Genomic DNA, 24,801 nt, shown 5'->3' on the forward strand with positions numbered 1-24,801 from the left:
TAAAAGCTTAATTGGTGGTATGGGATAGAAACCACTCACTCATTCTAAGTCCTTAACAAGGGTCAAAACAAGCCTCAAGTTGGATATAACAACTCGATCAAGAAAGAACTTTCCCCCTTTTTTATGTTTATTTTAAGAACAGCTCAGCTATTAAGGAAAGAAGGAGTTTATATGTGATTGAAGAAAGGTCAGAACTGTTAAAGTTTGCTAATAAATAATGAAAGAATAGGGTGTAGAGAACTTACAGCGAATTTCATAGTATTTCCTGCAATCACTGTTTGTAACAGTCTCAACAAAAAGGTGTAATCAAAACATCTAGGACGCTTCAAGGTAAAGAAACTTGATAAATGAAGGCAACATAATTGAACTTTTACTGAAAGATAAGATTGACACTTCATCAGAGATCTCAGTACAAGGTCACTCTCTAATTATTTTACCCAGACCAACAACCTCATTTCTCTCAGACTGGTAACCAGTTCCCAAAGATTCCCTCAGGGACCTGCCCAAGTCAGCCCGTTCCTCACCTTAAAAATGGGAGTGGTAACACTTCCTTTCCCCCACTTTCTGCCTGTCGGTCCCATCCAGCCATGCTTACATACCACTACAGTCCGCTAACAGCAATTTTTTCTTTAACAATTATATCCTATACCTATAATTTCAGCCAAGTTCCCTTCTGCAGCCCCCTTCTTTGTTTAAGTGGCAGCAACTGAGTTAAGCAATTCACTGCAAACAAACTCCTGCTGTTTCAGAAGGGAGAGAGACACAGCGAGGAAAACCTTGGTTATGTAACTGGCAACACTTGTCTAACTAGCTCTGACTCTTCAGGCACTCATGATCATTTGTAAATCCATACTTAACTCCTGTTCTCAACCTAAGTTTCCAGCTTCCATTAACAACAATGAAATGCAATTTCAGCTGTTACTTTGCATGCAGAGCCACCTTAGCGCAAGATTCTGTTTTGTTCTAGGTTTTCAGCATTATTAAAGGATTAGCATTAACAGTCAACTCTGAGTGGTAATTTTGTAAGATATGAATTGAGGGATGAAAACTGAAGCATTTAACAAAATAGCTCTGCAGAGAGGCTCTGGATGGAAGAAATCACAAACAAGCAGCCATTTGGAAGTTGGAAACTTCCCTGCATTATTCTGTGTATGACCTGTTCTCAGCTTAATGCTTGTCAGGTTTGTTTTTCTGGCTCTTCCAGGAAACCCGAGGAAGTGCAAAGCCCTGGACACACTGTAGCTGCAGCTACATGCTGTACAGGGTAGAGACACAGGCTGAGCCTCTCAACTCTGCTACAGTGCAACTGCTACAGGCAGTTCCAAGCTGCCCGCATGCAACTCAACAAGCTGCACAGAGTCAGTGTAACCGCACGGAGCCTAAATTAAACCATCCTGTCCTTCCCATCCACCCAACCCAGCTAAGAGCTTATCTCGTCAGGTCCTTCTGTGAGCCTGAAATAAACATGACCACCCTCTCCCCAGGAGGAAAAAAAAAAATTAACAACAACAAAAAAAGTCTTTCTGCCACATCAGTGAATGAAATCAACTCAGTGATGTATCTGATAGGCATGAGAGCCAGAAGTAGGAAGACAAATTTTTTTCAGTTACAGCAAGTGCTAGGTATTCCCTTAAAGTTTTACTCTGCTGCCTCAAAGATTGTTTATACTAAAATCCATTTGGAAAAAATAAACTGGATGCTCAGCTGTGGGGGCACTGATGGCTATGAGGGCTATGCAAATTTGCTAGGGATCTCAAGGAAGCTTGGAGTACCAAAGCTACAATGCCAAAGATACCTATTCCTATCTCAAAGCACATATGACTGCGCTGCAATCACATTTCTGGACTTCAAGGCCCAGGGACACGCTGGGACACAGACAGCAGTTGTTAATGTTGACAACCAGAAGCATTTGCATCACTCTCTGTACCCACGGGTCATTTTCTCTAGCTTTATCTGCAGTACCTAGTGAATAATCTGCATGGCTTGGGAAAGGATGAGCCATACCTGACTCCTGCTGAGGAGGTTTCTCCTTCTTGCTCACGTTGGTGTTGTGAGATCTCTTACGAATCATTGACATGAGAGACCTTTAGGGAAAATGAAACTGCAGATTGTCATTCTGTCCTGTATTACACACTGTTAGAATGAACTTGAACATGACACACAAACAGCTTGCTTACACCTGATTATACAGCTACTTACAAAAGACTCATCTAACAGTTCTTGAATGCAGATGTATGTACTGAATTACCCCCCACAATGCCTCCCATCAAAATGCACCAGAGAAATTTATTTAAGAGACATTAAGCACAAATCAAAACACTCCAAGATTTGAATACTAAAAGACAGTGTCTCATTGTGACACATGACAAATTGAAGCTGCTCTGGCATAATAAAAGGAAGGAAGAGCTGTAGATATTGAAGCAAAGTATTATTCTCCAGAGGACACTTAAATATGGTGATCAGTATCTCCTCACCAACTCCAAGTTTGTAATCTTCTTAAAATGTCAAATAATTATCCCTTCACTATAGTCAAAACGTACAAGTCCAGCCAGGCAGGGAAACAATTCATCTTAAAGGCCAAGTATAAGCTCCTGTGCACATCTGATGTGTCAGTGGGGCCTATCACTCCCTACTGAAGATTGCTCCTTACGGAGTAGAACGACCTCCCTGACATAAAGGGTCAAAACCTGGTGCCAGAAAAAAGCAGCACCCAGTGCCTAGGCTCTGAAACAACCTCTGTGCACATAAACGTCACAGTGCATGAAGGAAATACTCTGCTTTAGCTACTACAGGGTTTAAAATTAATAGTGTTATGTATTCCAAATGGTAAAGGGCAGAAACTTAAACAAAACAAAAAAGCCACAACATCCCCACACAGTTAATTCACGCTACACATTAGTGAGAAATAGGCAAGCAAGCCAAATGAGTTAATGGATGTAAAAGGAGCAAAAGACCAAACACAATTGTTCAAAACATGTTTACTTTAGATTTCTAAAACAAAGCAAGATGCACAAAGGGATGAATTCTCCCTGCTGATCATCTCTTTTCATATTTTTAACACAGCAGTTAGCAAGACTCTTGTATGTAATTTCTATTACAGAAGGTTAGAAAGTGTCAAAGTCCATTTATTTTTAAAGCCAAGCAGACAACATGAAGATTAGCTGAGTTCCTAAAATTAACTAAGCGCACTTTAGAGCTTAGTTAATTAATTTGGGTCTAATGCCCAATACATCATATATTGGTCAGCCTCTTTTACAGTCCTTTGCAAAAACCAGGCTTAATTTTGATAATTTCACCCAAAACTGCTTGGTGATGAGGTAGTGGTTTTCTGGTTTTTGTTTGGTTTGGGTTTTTTTTTTGGTTGGGCTTTTTATTTCTTTTTTTTACTTATGCAAGCAATTGTGGGAATGCAATGGAGTCTGCATTTTCATCACCGGTATCTGACAGGAAGGGACATGCAGTAATCCAACATATCTTTTGGTTCAGAGGTGTTTTCTTAGCAGTAGATTCAGACAAGCATTTCACAAGTCTATAATTACAGCTATAAGGTGAATAGAAAAAAATAATATCCTAAATTTGGAGGAGACAGGTATCCCTCCTCCTCCAAAGTCACGGTCTATACCATTCGTTAGACTTGGCAAGGCAGGCACGGTTCAACATCGATCAGGGTGTTAGTCTGTTGGCAGGTGAGGCACAGAGTGTGTCCTGCTGGTAAAGAGCCCAAGACAGATGGAGAAAGCCTTTTTTTCTTTAAAGACACTCTTCCTGCTTAGGTGCAAGCTCATATAATGTGTCCTGCCTCAGCAAAGCATTAATGCTGTGACCCTTGATTTAGGCACTTACCGTATAGGGTTAGGAGGAGGGGGAGGAGGAAGAGGAGGAGGTGGCGGTGGTGGAGGAGGTGGTGCAGGATTTTCAGACTGCTGTATTCGTTTTTGAAGTTCATCAACTGCGCGGGAGCAATAAAACAAACAAGAGTGAGTTCTTGGTTTCTCATATCTGCTCTAAAAAGCAACTCTGATGGTTTAAGCAAAAAAGCTACTAATTAACTAAAAAACAAACAACAAGATTAAACCACACAACTGCTATGAAGTCCTGGTTTTGGCAACCTTTTCTACCAAGAACCACGTCCTACATGCACAGGATTCTCATTAAACCTGTCACCTCCACCCTGAGTTACTTTTGAAACTAAAATGACACTCACTCATACAGGATCCTTCATCTAAAATGATAGAGCAGGGAAAAGTTTATCACATTCCTGGGACGGTCTTTTTAAGGTTGCATTTGAGAATGAACTAAGAAGAGATGAAAGAAGTGAACAATTTCAGCTTCCAGACTTATCTCCATCTTCCAGATGGTGTGGGTTTTCCCCATAAAAATGGCCAAAACTGGGCAGTGGGCAGAATGGATTCTTTCTCTCCTGTTTTTGTGTCAGATATAGAATGCGGAAATTACTTTTCGGCACTTGAAATGTTGTCAAATGCAATTAACTGGGGAAGGGCAGAAACAGAAAAAAAATGTCTTAAATTCCTTCTAGTTACAAAAATTTTTAGCTATTGTTCTGAATACAGTAGGAATTATGGCAGAAGTACAGAATATGATTTCCAAAGTGGATATGGTTCTTTGTTCTCGTAATGACGGGTTCAAATTAAAATTACAATCTTTCACATTTACTTTTAAATTTAAAAAGGAAAAAAAATTAACTGAGTGACTTTAAATTCCAGGTACAATCTTTATGCTGATTAATTCCTTCTGAAGGACAAACACAACTGGAAGGAAAGAATCTACTGCAAGGGTTAGATCTTTTCCAAGGCAGCTGAGAAGAACTCATAAGCTGTCTGAGCTTATTTTTAAGGCTGGGTACTGTAAAACTAACACAAAGCAGGTCTTCCAAGCAAGACTACTAACAAGCTTAAGGATAATCCTCTTCTTATGGATATGTTTCAGAAAAGCATGGCTATAGTGAAGTCTTAACTAAGGATAAAGACTTTGGCCTCCTCTGACGGGGGCTCAAATGCTTCTCTGACCAGATATCATACTTAAAACTAGCACTTCCTTAGGCCTTAAGCTGAACGAGGACTGAAGGCAAAGGCACATGCAAATAATTAACCAGTCATAGTCCCACATTCCCTATTGCGAGGCCACACACACCAGGGGCCCTTTTTAAAAATAATTTTTCAATAAAGAGCATGAGGCCAGAAATTTCCTCATTCAATAGATAGGATGCTGCAGACAAGCTAGGAACCATCCTGACAGCAATAACTGTATGAACACCTGCACTGCAACAGTTTTTCCCTTTAACTGTTCTGTGAATCTTTTCTGCCCATATACTTTGGGAATTAGTTTAAATCTTAGAGACAGACAGACACACACAGTAGCTAGCAAGGCTATTTCCTTCCTTTCAGTCGTCTGACATGGAACAAAAAATTTGACTACAAGTAAGAGGTTTAGACATATCGTTCTCATGGATATGAACCACAAAAGCCCACCTGATTTGTTTTGCTAACTCCCTTTGTAGGGCTCTGAAGGCAGCACTTATGTTTTAAACACCTGTTTAAAAAAAGAAAAAAAGAAACACCTCCCCCAGACCCTCTCACATCAGCAGAAACTGTTTTCTCACATGTCAATATGAAGGGCTAAACCATATCTTTATTTTCACTGGTGTCTTCTATTGCAAGACTATTAAATGGATGAGTAGCTTGATAATTATGGGGTATTTTTGTAAAATTCACACAGTCTGATAAATCACTCGGCATCTTTGCCAAAAAAAAAAAAAAGAGCAGAGTTATCCCATTTTATTTATTTTGAAACTAGGTAAGAAGGTACATTTTGACTGAATACAAAGAATTGTGTCTTTCAGACAGAAACACATTCACATGTATATGTCCATCTGTAAGACTCAGGGCAATCTAATAACAGGATTTTTATACCTTACATAAGTTTTACAAGGTTATTCTTTCACACACATTCTGGACACCACTGTTCTGTGGTTGGAGGCAGTTGCTGTTCTTTGTCTTGTGAAGCACAGATCTGGATCTCAGCTACACAAAAGCTGTTGCTTCTGGGGTCTCAAATGTACACAAATAATTCTATCAGACGTGTACTACTCACAACCCTTCTTCAGTACCTCTAAAATGAAAGTTATGTGATTTTACCTGAATGCTTTAGGTCTCTAACTTTTTCTTCTGAGTTCTGACACTTAAGCTCTAGTTCCTTTTTATCTTCTTCCAAAAGTTCTAGTTGCTGTTTAAGACGACTGATCTCCTTATGCAGTCCTTGATTCTCTAGCTGCTCTTCCAATTCCTTAATCTGCAGATGGCAAACAATAGCATTCATTACAATAAAAGGTATTTTCTGTCCTTCCTTCTGTTCTTTATCAGAAATACAAGAACACTGACATTTTTGTTCTCTTACAGACTGCTTCCACTGACAGGTTGGTTATTTAAACTCCCTTGTCTCAACTCATGCAGACACCTGGGGAAGAATTATGGAACATCAGGTTTAGAGGCAGCATTCAGGTGTAGAGTAGCAATGACTTCCCAGCTCCCTAAATATATACATTTTGCTCTAGACTTCAAGGAGCCAAAGATGCAGAGATTGTCCATGAACTGGGAGTTATTCTTGCAAAATACTAATTCAGAAGCATGTGAGATTACATATAGTCTTAGTATTGCTGCGTTGATAAAAGCACAGGAACTGCCTACCTATTCCTAGCATTCCTCTATTGCCAGAGTTTTAAGAACAGGCCTCACAGCTAAAGGAAAACTTGTTTTCAGGCTCGTATGTGAAGCAATGGTGATTCCTCCCAGTTAGTGATTGACCTAGTCCAGTTTCAAAGAATGTATCTGTCTAGATCCTAGCACTTTAGATCCTATCACACCACTTTGCAGCATTCACCTAACATTTCCCTGCTCCAGTGTGCCTGGCTCTTCCCCACGCATTTCATCAGCAAGTGACCATACTACTAATGTGAACTGCCTGCCTCTCGCCTCCTTGTCTTCTTAGCTTATCCCCCCAAAATACCCTTTTTATTACTCAATGTCCAAAATATTTTCCTGTGATCTCTTCTGCACTTAATAGATCTTGACTTAATGCTTGTAATTGCATTTTACTGACATCCAGAAAAAAATGCTTGCCTAAACCAGAACCTTCAGGCTGAAAAACCTTCAGGTTTTGTACTCATGCCTTACCAGTGACCCAGAAGAAGGGAATCACACTCTTCCCTGAAGTTTAGTTCTTAGTTTGTGACTATTATGGGGACAAGATCTCAAATAATTCTGAACATAACAAATACGTGACACTCCTTAAATTCAGGAGGCTTTCAAAGACTTCTGCGTGAGATGAAAAGTAACCCGTTTTACCTTTTGTTGGTGTTGAAGCCTCTCTTCTTCTAATGTGTGGGTTAGCTTAGCATTGTCATCTAAAGCCTTCAACAGCTGTTGATCAGGAGCAGAATTTTGCAGAAGCAACTGACTTTGCCTTTTCATCTTGTTTTGTTCAATAAACATCTGCGAAAACAAAACCCACCCCCAAAAAAACCAACAGTTAAGCACAGCCTAATGCTATCCTGGGAAAAGTGGCAATTGGAAAGAAAAGGAAGACATTAACATCGTGTTAATATGGTAGGGATAATGAGGAACAATGTGACAAGGAAGGGGAAAGGAAGTTGGAGAGTAAAATTTGCAAGAGCTAAGCTGACACTGAAAGGAACCAGGTGTTTGCTGCTATACCTCAGTTACTCCTATGTTGGCAGCATCCAGAATTTAAATGCATCTCTGAATTTTGTTTCCTGGAAATGGGAACAATCTAATCTGCTCCCTATCGTGAGCTCTGGAGAGATGAAAAGAACTCTCCGGTAGAGGAAAAAGTACCTGTGAATTCACAGGCTACCTTCCTCAAACACATCTGCAAATCTTGGTATAAAACCCACTTATCTGAGGGTTACCTGGACATATTAATGATGGAGAGTCTTCAGGAAATGAATTTCAGTCAGTCCATATTTGTGTAATCAGTGTATGCTCTTGCCCCAGGAAAAGGCATTTTAGAGCAATTTCAGCCTTTTAGTTCTGATCCTTGTGTTCTTTCCTCTTCCCCAGTTATATTTTTAATATGGGGAATGAATACATTAGGGGGAAAAAATCAAATAGTCTAGAGACTTGACACTGATAAAAATACCACACAATTCTTTAGGCTTCACCTAAGAGGTGCAGAGGCTGTCAGCACATGTAGTTTCTATAAGACAGATCTGCTCCTTCCACACTGTTTAGGAACTCGGGGGAAAAAAAAGATTGCTTCCTGCCAAAAAAACCTCCTAGTGAATTTACGCTGCATCTTGATCTCTCTTTCGGGCAGAGGGCTGCCCCCAGGCAACAGGGGCTTTCACTCTTGACAAACTCAGCTGTGCCTATTATTAGAGCAGAAATAGGGACTGGGTCATGCTGAGGTTTCAGATGAGTGTGCACAGGTCAGCAAAGCATGGCACTTATGGCAGGAAAACAAAAAACAGCCTGAGAATGCAGACGCTCCCTCAGACTGTAAAAACACTGTTGTTTAGCACAGCAAAAGCAAGAAGATATTTTAAGGATAAAGTACTAGAAATACAAAAAATTCCATGAGATCTTTTCAGGTTCCCATACTGTTTATTCACAAACCAAAATTACAGGCACAACATATGGTTTCTGCCCATCCAGTGCTACTGCAATGCTAGGTGATTTCTTTTTTTTTTTTAATAAAATTGTATTTTAAAGAAATATCAGCTGATGCAGATTCATGGCAAGCATTCCACTCAGGGCTTTGCACGGACACTTCAACTGAGTCTTCTTAGCAAGCAACTCTCTCTCTAGCTGTAGGTACAGACCCAGAAGCCTGCTGACTGTGCTGAACTTTTAACTCACAATGCAGCCTGCTTGACCCTGCGTGCCAAGAAGAGTCAATTGATGCAGCCTTAATACTAATAAAACCTACAATGAACACTTCATTGGGCAAAGCTGTGCCATGGGGGTAGGCAATAAAGGACTGGAAGTATTCAATGAAGAGGAAACAATGAATACAGGCTCTAGTACTATACTTTGTTATAAAACAAACAAAAACAAATTTACAATACACAGGCCACTGTGGCGCTGTGCAGATGTGGACATCAGCTCCCTGTCCCAAAATTCTGCCAGTCTAACCAATTCTGCTTGCGTTACCTCACGCTAGTAGGGTTATGGCAAAAACAGTTCAAAGGCAAAAGAAGTTCAGAATCAAAGCTACTCCCCACCACCTGTAAAGGTTTGCCTTGTATCACAACTCATCTATTTGATTAACATATCTTCTTAAGAGAAACAGCATCTTTGAAACATTATACCTTAGAAAGGCTTCTGAATCACTGCTAAAGAACCCAGTGCTGCCTCAAAGCCCCCCGCTTTCCTATTAAGTCAGTCAAAAGTTATTTAACCCTGACAGAAACATCATCTCTTCAGATGCCATCTTGAGCAAATATCGTAGTTTACCTACTGTGAACTTTCAAAGCAAAGTGAAAACTTGGGCTTCATTTTTTTGGAATCTGAAAAACAGTTTGAGGTGATAATTCCAGATTTTTGTTCCCTGAGTTTCTGCTACTAAAACCAATAGAACAGAGTTGTTCCAGCCTGGGGGAGCAGAAAGCTGCCAAAACAAGAAGAAATCAAACAGAGCAACTTGATTTCTTCAACTTGAGCAGATACTTCACCAAATGTAGAAAATTCATATTCACTTTGTTTCACGGTCCTCTGCAATAAAATGGAAAAAATCCTTTTGAAGAACTGGGTGAAAACTTTTTCATTCAGAAATCTTCACATGAAGTCCTGCATTTTCAATTAGCTTTATAAATTGCTTTCACAAAATTGCAAATACGTTCCTGCTTAGAACATATGTGAAAGTGTCTTCACCACCACAAAAAACCTTTGTTGCTTATAACTTAATGATGCCATCAGATACATGGAAATCAATTTCTCATAAAGAGTCCCATCCATTTCAGAAGTTACTTACACATGTCCTTGAAGTACCAGTATATTCCAAAAGGAAGAGACAAAACTAGACAAGATGTTCACAGCAGATAAAGCAGAAAGAGAGCTGATGATGAACTGATTGCAAGTTTTTGAGACGTCGCTCTGGGTGTTTGACATGTGACAAAAAAGACCCTTAGAAATTAATTTTAGATTAAAATTAAAACAATCAAGTCCTGCTTCAGCAGGGCAGAAACCTGACTGCCTGCATAAGCCTGAATATTAATTAAAGTGACTGCTGAAAGGGCAAAACAGCTACTAACAGGATTATTTGGACTAGGTGGAATTTAACCAATTGATGGATTAGTTCCAACTTTGCCACCTGCTAGACAATTATCTGCAGAGTATCCCAATCAATGCTAGAAACATAAGTCGATGCTGGAGGAATCTACTGAAACCACAACTGCAACTACAGGCAGATCACAAGGGACAGCAGTTTGTTTACACTTATTTTAATTTTTAAAATTTCCAAGCATTGTGCAAACTGGCTACGTATCTTTCCCCCGAGTTTACAAACAGAAGCTCCAAAGCACAGAAAATCTGGGGCTTGGCCACCTTCCATAAGCAGAGTTTGCACAAAAATTGGGGAGGGGGAAAGAGAAGAGGGCAAAATCCTGAAAATAATAGAAGTTTTTCCCTTGACCTTAATGAGGCCACACCTCATTCTGAGACCCCTGCTCCAACCATTGCCCTACAGAGCATTCGCTGCAGCTGGTTTTTGTTTACACCAGAGCAGGAAAAGGAATTCTTCCTCATTAAAAAAGTTAGAAAGCAACTCCGTTAGTGTCAAGTCCCTGGGAACTTCGAATCTCATTCAAGTAGCATTCAGGGTATAACTGGGTGCTTTCCAACTAACTCCTCTCCCAGGGGCAAAATGAGGCCAAGGGAAATGTTTTAATATCCATACGTTGTTACATTTCCATCTGTACATTGTCTGGGTACTCACTACGTGGAATAACTTTTTTGTCTTAGCTACAGTTTAAAGGGAGAAGAATGTCTCAATACAGCAGCCCTGTTACAATAAGGTAACCATTCGTTGCATAAAGTAAAATAAACATCAGTAGCAAACACTACCCACTACGAACAGAATAACAAAAGGTACGTAGCAAGGCAGAGTCAAACTTCAGAAGTCTCAAACAGAAAAGAGAAGATCAATCAACTTGACTTCAATCCTTGGCAGCACTGCTACATCCCCTCCACACCCTATTTAAAAATCAGTAAGTCATCCTGACAGAGTAGTAAACCATTCATTTACATTTGTCATAGTTTAGAGGAGCTGATGTCTTTTGCATTATGTGTACCCTGAAGCCTTACAGCCTTGTGTTCAGACCTAATATAAGTACCTTGGCCCTACCTCTCTCAAATCTCCCCAAAAGAGCAGAAGGATTTTATGTGATGGGGGGACAGAGTGATGTTGTCTGATTATGGCTTGACAGTGCACTAAGGGGTTCTAAACTCAGGAATTATTCAGTTTAAAATATAAATCCAGGTATGGATTTCAGTTCAGGCTAATCAGGAAAAGAATATATATATACACTCTCTAACTTTGTAACTGCTTAACTGTACTGTATTATCAAGGACACCTGGGCTTGTGAGCTTCACTGCATATAAATATTACAGCAGGATACAATGGCTATTGGGTTTTTTTTGATGGAATAGTTAAGAAACAGTCTTATTAAAACACAGTAAGAAGTACACCCATAGTTTGGACATTGACCTAGAAATGCTCTCTCTACCCTCAGGCTCAATGCTGTTCGTCAAGCAATGATATCAGCCTTGTATGAGTTTCAAATCCCTTGTAGTTTAGTGGATTCATAGGTGTCTGCAGTGCTACTCAGGAAAAAAGCTACAACAAATAGATGGGATCTGCAGCTAGGACGCAGTCCCGAAAACTTTCTGCAGCACAAGCTTAATTTTAAGTGCATGTGGCATTACTCTGACCTGAAAATTTTGTATCTGGTGCTTATACTTTTCCCCACCTGGGAACTACTTCTATGGAAAGCAACTGTCACGTGACATCAGACAGAAAATTACCCAAATGTCTAACATCAAGGGCATGGAGGGCACAGAACAAGACTCTTCTTTAATTAAAAAAAAAAAAAAACAAAACCAAAAACCACAAAAGCAAACACACACACACAAAAAACACCAAACAAAAAAAACCCAAATAAAACAACAACAACAACAACAAAACCCAAGTGTGAAGCATGGAAAACCAGAGTGATGCATTTCTGGCAATGTATCATGACCTTCATAGACTCCCTCCTTCAGAGGGGCCAAAGACTAACCCTAGTTGGATTTTCAAACTGCCACCAAAAACTGAGCAACACGATCATGAAAAAGGACATATGCATAGTAATGGGCAGCCAACGTTCACTCCCCACTCTCCAGATGATTCATAATAGTTTACAGCTAATATTTTTGTTGAGACCTGCATCACTTTTAGACTAATAAAGATACAATACAGTTGCTTTAGTTACCTGGCCAACTGCCAGACAACTTCTGAAGGGAGAATTTCTAAAGAGCTACAAGATGTAGCATTAGTAAGTTTTGTGACTCAAGAGGTCTAATTTACTCAGAATGGGGGAACTGGAGTTAACCCTAATTTCTTGTCCATCGTTTGCTTCTCACCGCAGAGGTGCCTGGAGCATGTGTTTTGAGCGTGAGAAAACTGAATCCCCATCAGCATTGTGACTTCCTTAAAAACACGGTATTATTTATTTTAACAGCCTCTTCTGTACAAAAGGGTTTGTCAAACTACAGCACTCATTCTTTGCTTATAAGGCATAACTGCCCAAGGCCCAAAATAAAGGGGAGACAAAAAAAATCTCTGTTGTTACTTATTTCTTTGCTTCCTGCAGTTAACAGTTTTCTTTTTTCCCTGGAAGAAGTATAGTGATACATTCTATAACACTCACAGTCTTACGGCATTTAGACATCATCTAATATATTCAGAAACAGATCATACACCACATGAAAAAGGAGGAAACCTCTCCACTTTTTTCCCCAATAGATTAATTTCCTGAACAAAAAGGAGAAGAGGGGTGGGTGGAGAAAGAAATAGAGACCAAAGAGAGAGTTTCCTAAAGCATACATCTGTTACCATTTCACAAGCCTGTTCTTGGGAAAAAGCTTGATGAAACATAATCAGTGTTGCATCATGCTTCAAAAGTGGTAACATTCAAGCTCAGGAGAATTCAAGTACTGATCACTTACCATGTCTCTAATTATTCTTTTGTATTAGCAATAGTGTGGCCAGCAGGAGCAGGGCAGGGACAGTGACCTGTGCTCGGCACTGGTGAGGCCGCACCTCGAATCCTGGGTTCAGTTTTGGGCCCCTCAGGACAAGAGAGACACTGAGGTGCTGAGCGTGTCCAGAGGAGGGCAACAGAGCTGGGGAAGGGTCTGGAGAACAAGCATGATGAGGAGAGGTTGAGGGAACTGGGGGTATTTAGCCTGGAGAAAAGGGGGCTCGGGGGGACCTTATCACTCCATACAACTACCTGAAAGGAGGCTGTAGTGAGGTGGGGATCGGTCTCTTCTTCCAAGTAACAAGCAACAGGATGAGAGGAGATGGCCTCAAGTTGCACCAGGGGAGGTTTAGATTGGATATTAGGAAAAACTTCTTCACCAAAAGGGTTGTCAGGGATTGGAACAGGCTGCCCTGGGAAGTGGTGGAGTCACGTGTAGATGTGGTGCTTAGGGACATGGTTTAGTGGTCGACTTGGCAGTGCTAAGGTTAATGGTTGGACCAATGATCTTAAAGGTCTTTTCCAACCTAAATGATTCAATGATTCTATGATTATTTCCAGTTCAGTCAACTGGACTGGATATTAATTATCTTCAGATACCAGTTCCTGTTGAATCCTTGGTAATGCACAGAATGTGCAGTATCCACTCACAAATGTGGCACGTTAAGGTAAAAGTCCTTACAAATTAACCCAACAGGTCACAAGTGCATCCGAGGAAGAGTTCATGTCATCAAGATGACCAAATCCACTGCACACAACCTCATGAGTAGTGCAGACATCTGTTAAGAATGACAATAATTTCTCCTTAGTCTTATGATAGACATCTTTTATCTTTCAATACAGGAAGATTCAGTCCCAGATTAAGCCATGTCAGTTTTACACTGACCCAGGTACAGGGTGGTGGCATTATGAGGTAAACAAGTTAAATGCAAACATGTTGTCTAATAGTTATGTAGAAACACAGACATAGGTATAGTATGCTGTTTAATGCATCTGTAAGTATTGAGAATTGGAGGGAAAGTTAAGGAAAAGATGAACGATGCACGTTACAGATTCACTCTAATTTTTTTAATCCATTTGGATCACAGCTCCTCTGCATGCAGCCTTTCAACCTCTCAAATCACAAACTATTTTACAGATGACCATAAGCATTTGGGAAAGTTTTTTTTTTCCAGTTGTGTTTTTTCGGAAAAAGCCTACACTAGCCTCAAAAGCGAGAGGAACCCCAACAAACCTGCTCAGAAGTTTGACACTTCATTTCTATTTATCCAAGATACAGAGGGCAGAAAGCAACAACTCAATGCTAACTTAGAGAGTGCACTGCCTCTTCTCCAGGAGGTTTCTGGAGTAACTTTAGGTGCAGGGGTTGTCTCCATGCCAGCGCACAAGACAGTAATAAACCGTTCACTTTACAAAATATTGTTGCAAGGCACGATGTATGCTTAACAAACCATTTACGCCAGATTATTTTGTTAAACTCCTGGGATTTTTACATCACTAAGACTTTCAATTTACTTCTCTCACTGTGTTCCTCCCCTTTTGGCTTGCTTTGGCTGTATGTATTGTATTTTGCTCATCTTTGTGGAAGAGTGCTTTTCAGGGATAGCCTCTACATTATTGCGATGGCCTTCAAGATACTCTCTGCCTTCCTTTGTTTTCTTATAAACTGATCCACAAAGAGCTGAGAGATCTTAGTGTCTCTTAAAACATGACACTAGAATTCTGGTTAAGCTTGCCAAGATTCCCATGTTAACAACCCTGTTTTATTCAGGTAGGTACAGATTCTTCCATGCTCCCGCCCCTTACACACTCTATTTATTTAGTTCTTTTATGCGGATTCCTGTACCTTTCATAATGGATTGTGACTCACTTCAAACCCTCTTTCTTCTTCTTTCCCCCTCTCTACACCACGGCTGACAATATTTACTCAGTTTCTTTAGAACCTCTAAGAGGCATGAATTCTAATGTTTGAAGTTGGATCATTTTTGATTAATTAAATATATATTATGGTGATGCCAGCAGCATGACTATAATTAAAGCTGTATTGGATTTTTTTTTAATCAAAAGCTCTGATTTTCAAGTGTTCGCTCACTCCTATATGCACTTGCTCCCTCCCTCTCTCGCTCCTTGTCTTTCCTCTCCCCCCCATCTGCATTCGCTTCTGCACACACGCTCACCCACCCATTAACTCTCACACCTGCATTCCCAATTGCTCACGTTCTGTGGCAAATCTTCCTCACTTTTCAGAAGGGCAGGATGCAAAGGACATCCCTTCAAAAAGCAGCCCATGCCAGTCACTCATCTGGTCTCCTCACATCACAGCTGCAATGCAACCCCAGGAGGGCAAAGCTAAAGGATGAAGCCATGCTATGGGGAAAGGTGTTCCTCTGAATACACGGGCCAACTTCCCCATCAAGGCAAGCTTCAGATACCTCAGCCCCTTAGAAAGACAACTGGCCCACCACCAAACAATCCCCTCCACAGGCAGTAAGTTCATATTTCAGTGAGCTAAAAGCATACACATCTAGGCTGTTTGAGATGTCACAAACAGTAATATGAAACACTAAAATGTGCCATTCTAAAGTCTATGCCGTGGTGCAGCAGTGACACCCACGTTACTCGGAGCCCATTTCCTTTCTCAAAGTCTTCCAAACAAGTCAAAGCACAAAGCACTGAACACACGGTGTTGCCCTTTACTCAAAGGTATTCCTTGTCTCAACACTGCCCAGCTTATCACAACCAACCATGTGGCTTCTGCAAAACTCAAGCAAAAATCCAGCAAGATTTTTGTTTTTTCAATAAACATTTTATTGGGACAGAGAAAACGTGGCTGATGAAAGAAAGAGAAAGCAGAAAATCCCTGCACATCCTTAGCATAACCCAAACAGCTACTGTAAGCACATCCGAGAAACCTCAGCTCTCAAAATACAGCTGTGACCTTGCAGCATGATCCATGTGAGAGGATGCTCATACAACCTCACCCAAGAATAAAGCTCTGCTGTTGTGGATCCAACTGTGGGCCGGAGCCTGTCACTCTAATGTCTCCAGTCACTCAAGGGACACCATGAGTGTGAAACCAGGCCAACAATAACAGATTTTTAAAGTCATTTGAAAAGCTACCAGTTCCCCAAACACAAATGAGCAATGCCTTTGCTGTCACATGCTCCTGTATTTTAAAAAAACTTTCCAAAAATCCTTCTGAATAGCATGATACAAAGGGAAGAGAAGAGGTACACAAAGGAAAGACTAACGCAGGCCTGAAGCTCACTGTTGTAATGACTCCACTTTGGACTGCAGAACCTCATGGAATGAAAAGACCCAACTAAGGAGCTACACTGTCAATCTGCAACAACAGGGGCCTATATTTTTGGAAGAGACAACAGCAAAATAATGACAAAAACCAAGCAAGAAGTACTTGTTTGCAAATAATCAGCGTTTCTTTGGCTCTGTACTTAAGAGCTTGCCTGTCAGCTTGTTATTAAAACACAAAAAGTACTTTAAATAACCTCTTTCAAAATGTGTAGTAGTTTGAATATTACAGTTATGAATCTAAACAGAAACAACATTCTGGGCCCAGAGTATCAGATAATACTCTTACAATCTGAAAACCAGCTTAACTATGCATTTATAAATTACTCATTTCTGAGAGAAGCAAGACCTTCATGTACAATCTTCTGTTGTCAGTTAATGAACAAAAGCACATAATTGTTTTGTACTTCAGAAGATAAAGCAAAACAACAGTATGAGACTCAAGGCAGATACTGTAATAACGCATGCTAAGTGAACACACTAATCACTCTTAGAAATTTGTTTTCTAAAAAAAACCACCAACAAAAACCAAACAGTTCTGCAGATATTACAGTCAACCAACACCGCTAATAAAACAGTAATGCCTGCACTGTCTCAGGAGGTTTAAAAAAAAGCTGCATTAGAAATCTAGCTATCATAAAAATATGCGAATGAACAAATCCAGGTATCCTAAAATTTAAAAATTGTTGCAAGAAGGTAACACTTTATAGCACGTATTGGTGAAAGTCTTTAAAAAATCCAAATAAGTACTTAATAAACATAGGCAATATTTTGTTTAACAACCCTTGGTCACTAATAAATGCCTCTATCTTTAATAAATTTGAATGGAATTTGCAGATCTCAATTTTATTTCTGAAATAAATTTTATTTCTGAGCCTTTGATCAAAATGTAAATTGCCCAAGGGCACTGAAGCCATGGCAAAAGAGGGAGTCCAGTTCTGCTCAGCAAAGGAACTTGGGCTCTATCCCACAAAGCTCTGTAGAAGTGGGGTTTGGAGGAGGCTGCTTGTGCAGCCTCTGATTTCAGAAATCACTCCTCTTGAGTGATTTCCCACATCTCTTGACTCTAACAGCATCCTGAAAAGTCCATTTCTATACTTAAAATTTGGGAGTTCACATGACATTTTAATAATTAGTAAATAATTTGCATTTCTATAATTTCTTATTCCTTTGGGGGGAATGTGTCAGCTGCTTTAGCTTTGCCTGAAGCACAGTTACATTTTCAATACATGGCAGAGACACTGACAACAACAGACAGGAGGCTGCAGGTATGTATATATGTACAACCTACATAAATTTAAATTTACTTAAATTACAAGTTGACTCATCAATTTATTAAAGCTTCAGCAGTGGAACCGATAAGCAGTAGTTTATCTAAAGCTAGGTTATACCATATACTTGTATGAATGAAAGAATCTGCCGAAGCTTAATACACTTGAATTTGCAGGTACCTTTATCCTTTAGGTTGAGCACCCAACCCTGTTACCTAAATGCAAACTTTCCTATTAACAGAAAGAGAAATTGATCTGTACCTAGAAGTTACTATATTTCTGCCAAGTTAGCTCCTTCAATGGGTTTCCCAAAGGGTCAACGGTGTGACCTTGCAAAGGAAAGAGCAGCAAAAGGTGGAATGAAGAGAAAGAGAACCAGTGCCCTTGTCCCAGGTGCCCTGAAGTTCTCCAACCTTTGTACATGGCACAGAGAGAGCTCTCAGGCATGAGAGAATGAGCGCGAGCAATACCTGGGTCTACTTCCTCATCCCTAGCTTCCAAATTTTCAAATTTGTTTACAGCTTATCTCAACACCCACTCCCCACCCCCGCAAATTACTTCATTTAAAATGTTGCTATATGATTCTGTTCATATACAAAACACTCAAATACCCTGCAAAAAACCACAAGATTAACAGAACACAGTAAGCATACTCACTCTTTTCTACACAGGTTCAAAATGTACACATGTCCTTGCTTACAATCGCTGACTGAATGCCGTAGGATGCACAGGAGTTGTCAAATACTTTTTATTATTTTTTGAGAGAAACAGCAGCAAAGACAAAAAGCAAAAGAGCTCTCTATTCAGACAAAGCTGACTTTCTGAAGGCTAAATATCTGCTTGCTGGCAGCCATGGTTTCAAAATCCCAAATCCACTTTTGTATCAAATGTTTCCCTTATTTACAATATTACAATACTGATGACTCATGTAATTTTGATACATTAACAGTTTTCTTTAAAGCTGACCTCCCTGAAAAATTATTACTTAGGAAGCCCAACTTCTATTAAAGAAAATATTGAGGCATGGCTTGGGATAGAAAAGCTTGGAAATATAACCCAAGTGCAGAGCTCTCAAAATCCAGAGTGCAAACAGAAAAAGCACGAGAGAAAAACCAAAACAAAAATAAACTCATGATTTTATAGGGCTTTGTTCTATCAACAGAATGAAAGAGTTTGTCAGCATTTTCTAAGGCAAACATTGCCAGTCACAAGCATCACAGCAACCACCAACCACTCCATAATACCACCCAGTAACTTATTTTATTTGGTAGTTTATACCTTTTCTAGAAAATGGAAACAATTTTTTTCAGCCTGAATGCTCCCTGCAGTACGTTATTCAAAAAGCATATTTTAAATAGCAGCCAAATTTGCACAAACCTCAACTAAGACTGTATTTTTCTTTTTTTGTGAGTTCACGTATTTTTCAGGAAAAACACAGTGCTTCAAATTATATCACTACAAAGGCAGCTAATCCTTCCCAGATCCAACCACTACATATACCACAGTGAAATGTCGTGGCTGACTAAGCCCATTATAAATTTAAAGCCTCGCTTTAGAAGGTGAAAGAGGTAAGACTGCATGGATAATTCTGAAGTGCTTTATAAATGCTGTTGAAATCGTAAACCCATTTTATGGATGAAGTACAGATGTAAGCTAAGTAGTACGTGGAAATTCAAAGAGATCTATTGTACAAGAGCTGGGAATTGAAATCAAATCATCTAAGCTGGTAGTTTTTGCACAGTTACAATGTCTTCATTTTACAAGATCTTCTTCTTGATTACTCACCTCTTGTGCAAATGACTCTGCTTTCTTCCGCAAGTTCTTTTCCAGTTCAAAGTTTACATGAAGTTCTTCATATTCCTCTACTGCCAGCACAGACACTGTTTATAAGAATAAAACAAGATCAGAAGTAAAAGTGGAATGGATCAAAATAAGAAGAAAGTACTGATTGATTTACCCAGATAAGCTGTTATTCCCCAGCACCATGAATCCTCGAATGAAGGTGTAACCTAATTTTACATTTTCTCCTACAGTCCACTTTGCAATATTTGTCCTGTTTGCTCTAAAACCCATTATATATAGCAGAGATCGTATTTTGCCTCTTTGGGTGTAAGCTACCAAAGCCTCAGGAGGGCCTTGCTGAATCTCTCAAAGATTACTACATTATTTTGGAGGCACCTGTATTTGCCTACCTGGTTTGAGTGAGGCTTGATGTACCCCTTTACAACAGAGATTCAAAGGAGCCTCAAGAAGAAAGCAGTGCAATTTTGTGTTGCCTCTATTTAAACTGTGCTCGCAAAAGCGAGGCTCATATGGCTGGCTAAAGCAAACCATGGTGCATGCTTCCCCAAACCATTCTGAACAGGCCTCACTCCAGGACAGCAAGTATCATTTGTAAGTAGTCAAGTAGTATTTATTCTTAACATGTCTCAGTAACCACCTGCATTCTCTTGGTAAGCTTTAACACTTACTGGCTGAAGACCAGTTTGCTGGATGATGACACTGGATTTCTAACACTGTCATACACAAGCTCCTTGGTTTTTTGGAGACAAGCATAACAGGTTTTAAAACCATGTACAGTAAATGGTACTTTAGACAGCGGGATACATATCCCAGCCCACCTGACTCTCAAAATGAGGTTAAAAAACAACAACAAAAAAACCCACACACCACAAACAACCCACACACTTAGAAAGATTTAAGATAAATTCAGCAACTCTGACTGACATGTATTGATTACACAGCTCCAAGACAGTGCTGCATAGACACAGAATATAGTAGGTACTGAATAGATACTTTGGTAGCTTATTTCAAGCATACAAAAAGACCTTGCTTTATGCTGTCTGTGCATTAGGACCTAGCCTGGTATAACTCCTTCCTGGAAACCAGGCAAATGTGAAATAAGGGGTTGTTCTTTTGATCATGCTTAGAAAAAAGAAAACTTTTTCATCTGCCATACTATCACATCAAAAGCTTCTTCAAGCTGATCTGTCTGATCAACCTATCTGAAGTTTGGTGTTCGAAGAGTCTTCAAGTACTGCCTGTCATAAGCTTAAGCAATGCAGACACACGGAAGAGGTAAGAGATGAACACTTGGTAGAAGCTTACAGGATATGCCTTACCGTACCTTGGCCAGACCCATTGTCTGCCATTTCAGGAAAACGTGAAACTGCCAACAAGACTTTTCACCAAACCATTTTTAATTTTACAAGGCTAAATAAGCTACAAGAGAAAAGGGCACAGTAATCCAAGGCACTAAATCTTTCCTTTCCCCTCTAAATTTTTTTTGGGTCAGCTATTTCTCATGTGGAAGCACTCGCCTTCATTAAGCAAAAGCTTTCCTTTTCTGAGGTGTATCTATTTTCAGACTTTCCCTGCCCTGGTTTTACCTCTCGCCTCTTTCCAGTAAAGTCCCTGCTTTCCTTCCATAACTTGAAAATCCTATTTACCTCATTCCCAGCACCCTTGCCTTTTCCCCACCACCCTCTGAACATAAAACAAATTGCTCCCAAGTCTTTAGATATTCAAAATTATGAGCTGTGTCTCAACTAAAAGGAAGGCTGATGTGATGATTTTGGAAAACAGGAGATTAAGGTTTAAACTCCATCTCTGTGAAGGACTGCCTTCCTGCCCTAGTCTGCCACTTGTGCTACAGAGCAAAAAGTTTTCTTATTCTCACATTCAACTTGCTATCTATGCTGTCACATTTTCCTGGAGTAAAGATAGTCTAGAATAGTCCATGTGTTTATGCAGTGGCTGCAGCAACGAGGCCAAGTGTCCAATCTGGACCACAGTCACTGTTCTGTAACCTGTTCTTTGTACTACAACATAAAAGCTCTGAAGCCTCTGCAAAGGATGTAGCAAATTGTTCGAGAACCTGCTGAGACCACAGACCTCTGTTACATTTCTCCAACAGTTTTTGCTGTTTATTAACTTCTGCTGTCAAAACAGCCTTTTCTTCTTTCACTTTATTCACCTAGAAAAGTACAAAGAATGAATCAGGGTATTTTAGTTAGCGGCATAAGGCATGTAGCAAGACATAATGCAAGCAACATTTTGCTTTGAGTAATTCTGTTTCTTAGGTTTGGCTTAATCTTAGGGTTTCCAGTGAGATGGAAAGTACTTTTACCTTAACTTACAGACCCCATAACAGATGGCATTAAAGGGTTGTGAACTAATCCCTCACATGGGGCTCCCATGGCCCATTTGCGTGGCATGTACAAGTCACAGCTGCAAATATAACATCTTTGGAACCTTTCAGGGTAAGCACTTCATCGAAAAGTTACTAGCTTGCCCTTCACTGTTTGCTTTTTAATATAGTCAGGCTGCTGTTTTGGTTTTTTTCCTGTGCTCTGTTTATTGTCTAAGAGCTGTCAGCTGTGACTTTCTGAATCCAAGTGTTGCATAGACAGGAAGAGCCACTAACTCCTGATTTGCATCAGTACATGGCTTATCCAGTTTTCAAGCAGGAATGAAACTCTGCAGGCTCAAAAAGCCAATTTGCTGGTCTAATTACCATGACAGCGCACTGCCAATGGCTAAACTCAAGGATATGCTCAATGAAGTAGCACCTGTGATTAAACTGGACATTCTCCAAAAGTATTTCTTGCACATCCACAGGTTTAAGGAAATTTAAAAAAAAAATCCCTGCAGGCTGTGATGGGTGAGGGGCTGTGAAGAAGGGGAGATGAGAGTAATAATATGGGCATTAGAACAGATCGTGAAAAGTCACGTGCCAGCAACCACAGCAGGCTGGACTCTGATGTAGAAGGCTCCTTCTAGGTGTATGCCCTAAGCTCTCCATCACGTGGGCAGGCTGGCAGGACTTGCGATTAGATAGTATTCAATTAACTTCACAACTGAACGTTTTTAGCAAAATTAGATACAAAAAGTACTGACTACACGCTAACGTGGTCTCGCCTTCCATGGTACAATACATACTTCTTCAATTACTTCTACAAGTTTGCACCTCAGGTTTTCCAGTTCAGTGGTTAAGGTCTTCTTTTCCTCATGGTCAGATATGATTTGATCTCGCAGCTCTACAGTTTGAGGAAGGAAATGAAAATATATTTTATTCTTGGAAGAAAACAACAAAGGAAATGTCATAGCAATGCAAGTACAATTGAGTATGAAACACCTCAACTGCATACAAAGCATCAGTTGTATTCAAGGTACATCCTCAATAATTTAGGAACTTGCATAAGTGTCAAGTAACAGATCTATGAGTGGGTCCCAGTTTCAGATTTACTTTATTGAGGTAAGCTGCCTTGTTCAGTACTGCTGTCTTTATTTGCATTCTGAATGATTCATTTCCAGCTATACCAGAGCCAATCCTGCCACCACAGAGTATGCTCAGTCCTACTCAGGAGACTGTCACATCGCAGAGACTCTAGTACAAAGGTAGCAGAAAGCAATTTTAATAGGCGTCCTTTAAAACAAATTAATGCACTTCAATTCTTTTTAGATCATGAGTTCTTGTCACAAGGGAAATAAACAAAACAACAGGCAGTTAATACTTAGGAGGTTTTCACTGAAGAAATTGTCCTGAACAGCTGCCAATTTATAGTCTTTGTAACATTATGTGAACAGAGTCAGAATATAACCTTTACTGATGGAAGAGCTAATGCTTGTAATTTTCCCCTCAGAATTTTTGTTCCTTAATTATCAAAATATGAAATAAATTAAATTCACAATGGAATAAAACATTTGATTATAATCAGTTCTTAACGGGAGATCAGTTTGCATACATAATATATCAAGGTTTAGGTTAACATAACACCACAAAAATATAAATTTATTGATATATATTAGCTTTCAGTAAGTGCTCTCATTCCCCACCTGCTTCCAGTATTTCATAGCACTGCTGTTCGTTGAATACCCGCCACGAGTTGAGAAAATTGTTGCTAATCAATTGCAGATGATGATGACATGCTGGATGTCATTCTGTTTGGTCTCATGTCTTGAAAATGTTAATTCTACCACAGGCCCCCGCCCCCGCCCCCCCCCCAGTTCAGGAGCCTCAGATTTATTTTCCTCTAAATTAAAGGCGCACGTATTCTAAAGTGAATAAAAAGACCTGTTTTCCTAGAAGAGTCTTGAACCAAATTGTGTTTTATGGATTTGTGCTTTCCAGTAAAAATAACCGGGGGGGGGGGGGGGGGGGGGGGAATGGCACTGAAATTTACGGTAACTGGATTAAGTCAGGTCTTACAATGCATATATCAACCTCATTATCCAGAAAAGAAAGCATATCTATATACCTAAAGCCTTATAAATGTGTACAAGAAATGTACAGATTTAAACAGATGTAAAGAAATTTCAGATACAGGGTGTGCACTAAACTGCTTGACCAACACAGTTGAGCATTAAGACAGAATTTTATCCCTTAAATAAATGAGAGGGTGTTAATCAAAGAGCCTCAGACTGTACTACCTTATCTGATATCCTTACAGAAAAGTGGTGGGAGGGAAGGGATAATTGCAAGAAACATCTAATATGGTGAGAAGGCTAAAAGACTTCCAAGATCCCCAACACAAAACACAAAAGTTTGGAATCATAAACACGCAGAGAAGAGCAGATTTCACCTTGGGCAACACCACAAAGTATTAAGGAGAGTTCTGAAAACACCTCTTTCATTGCATATGGTCTTTCACTTAGCAGGTAATCCAAGATGTAACTTCAGATTTCTCCCTGAATACAAATGCCACGCAGCTTGGCTTAGGCTAGAGACACAGGCTAGGGATACAGGCTATCATGCTGCCTTTTGGTACATGTTGTCAGATCACTCTGCTACCATACACACGCACACTTTCTCCAGGCACAGGGATGGAATATCTTTAAATAGGATGCCAATGCTTTTAAAAATACTCAGTGCTTGTAAAAGTAAGGTCATTAACATTTAGTAATAAGGCCAGAGAGAGGAGCAGAAGCCAGGAGTTCTAAATC

At 39.8% G+C, this 24,801-nt stretch overlaps 1 protein-coding gene across 3 annotated transcripts in view; it reads right to left on the minus strand.

Annotated features, from left to right (window-relative positions):
• Nucleotides 1–24,801, minus strand: part of SHTN1 (shootin 1) — a 66,601-nt gene that overhangs the window by 16,998 nt on the left and 24,802 nt on the right. For all 3 annotated transcript variants that reach the window (XM_075108237.1, XM_075108236.1, XM_075108239.1), the window contains exons 6-12: nucleotides 22,798–22,895; nucleotides 21,751–21,832; nucleotides 19,642–19,736; nucleotides 7,362–7,508; nucleotides 6,156–6,309; nucleotides 3,844–3,949; nucleotides 2,005–2,084 (exon numbers count right to left, since the gene is read on the minus strand). In XM_075108237.1, the coding sequence (XP_074964338.1) occupies nucleotides 2,005–2,084; nucleotides 3,844–3,949; nucleotides 6,156–6,309; nucleotides 7,362–7,508; nucleotides 19,642–19,736; nucleotides 21,751–21,832; nucleotides 22,798–22,895 (762 nt within the window). The remainder of the gene's footprint in view (nucleotides 1–2,004; nucleotides 2,085–3,843; nucleotides 3,950–6,155; nucleotides 6,310–7,361; nucleotides 7,509–19,641; nucleotides 19,737–21,750; nucleotides 21,833–22,797; nucleotides 22,896–24,801) is intronic.

Source organism: Phalacrocorax aristotelis, chromosome 12 (assembly GCF_949628215.1).
Source record: "Phalacrocorax aristotelis chromosome 12, bGulAri2.1, whole genome shotgun sequence".
NCBI classification, from domain to species: domain Eukaryota; kingdom Metazoa; phylum Chordata; class Aves; order Suliformes; family Phalacrocoracidae; genus Phalacrocorax; species Phalacrocorax aristotelis.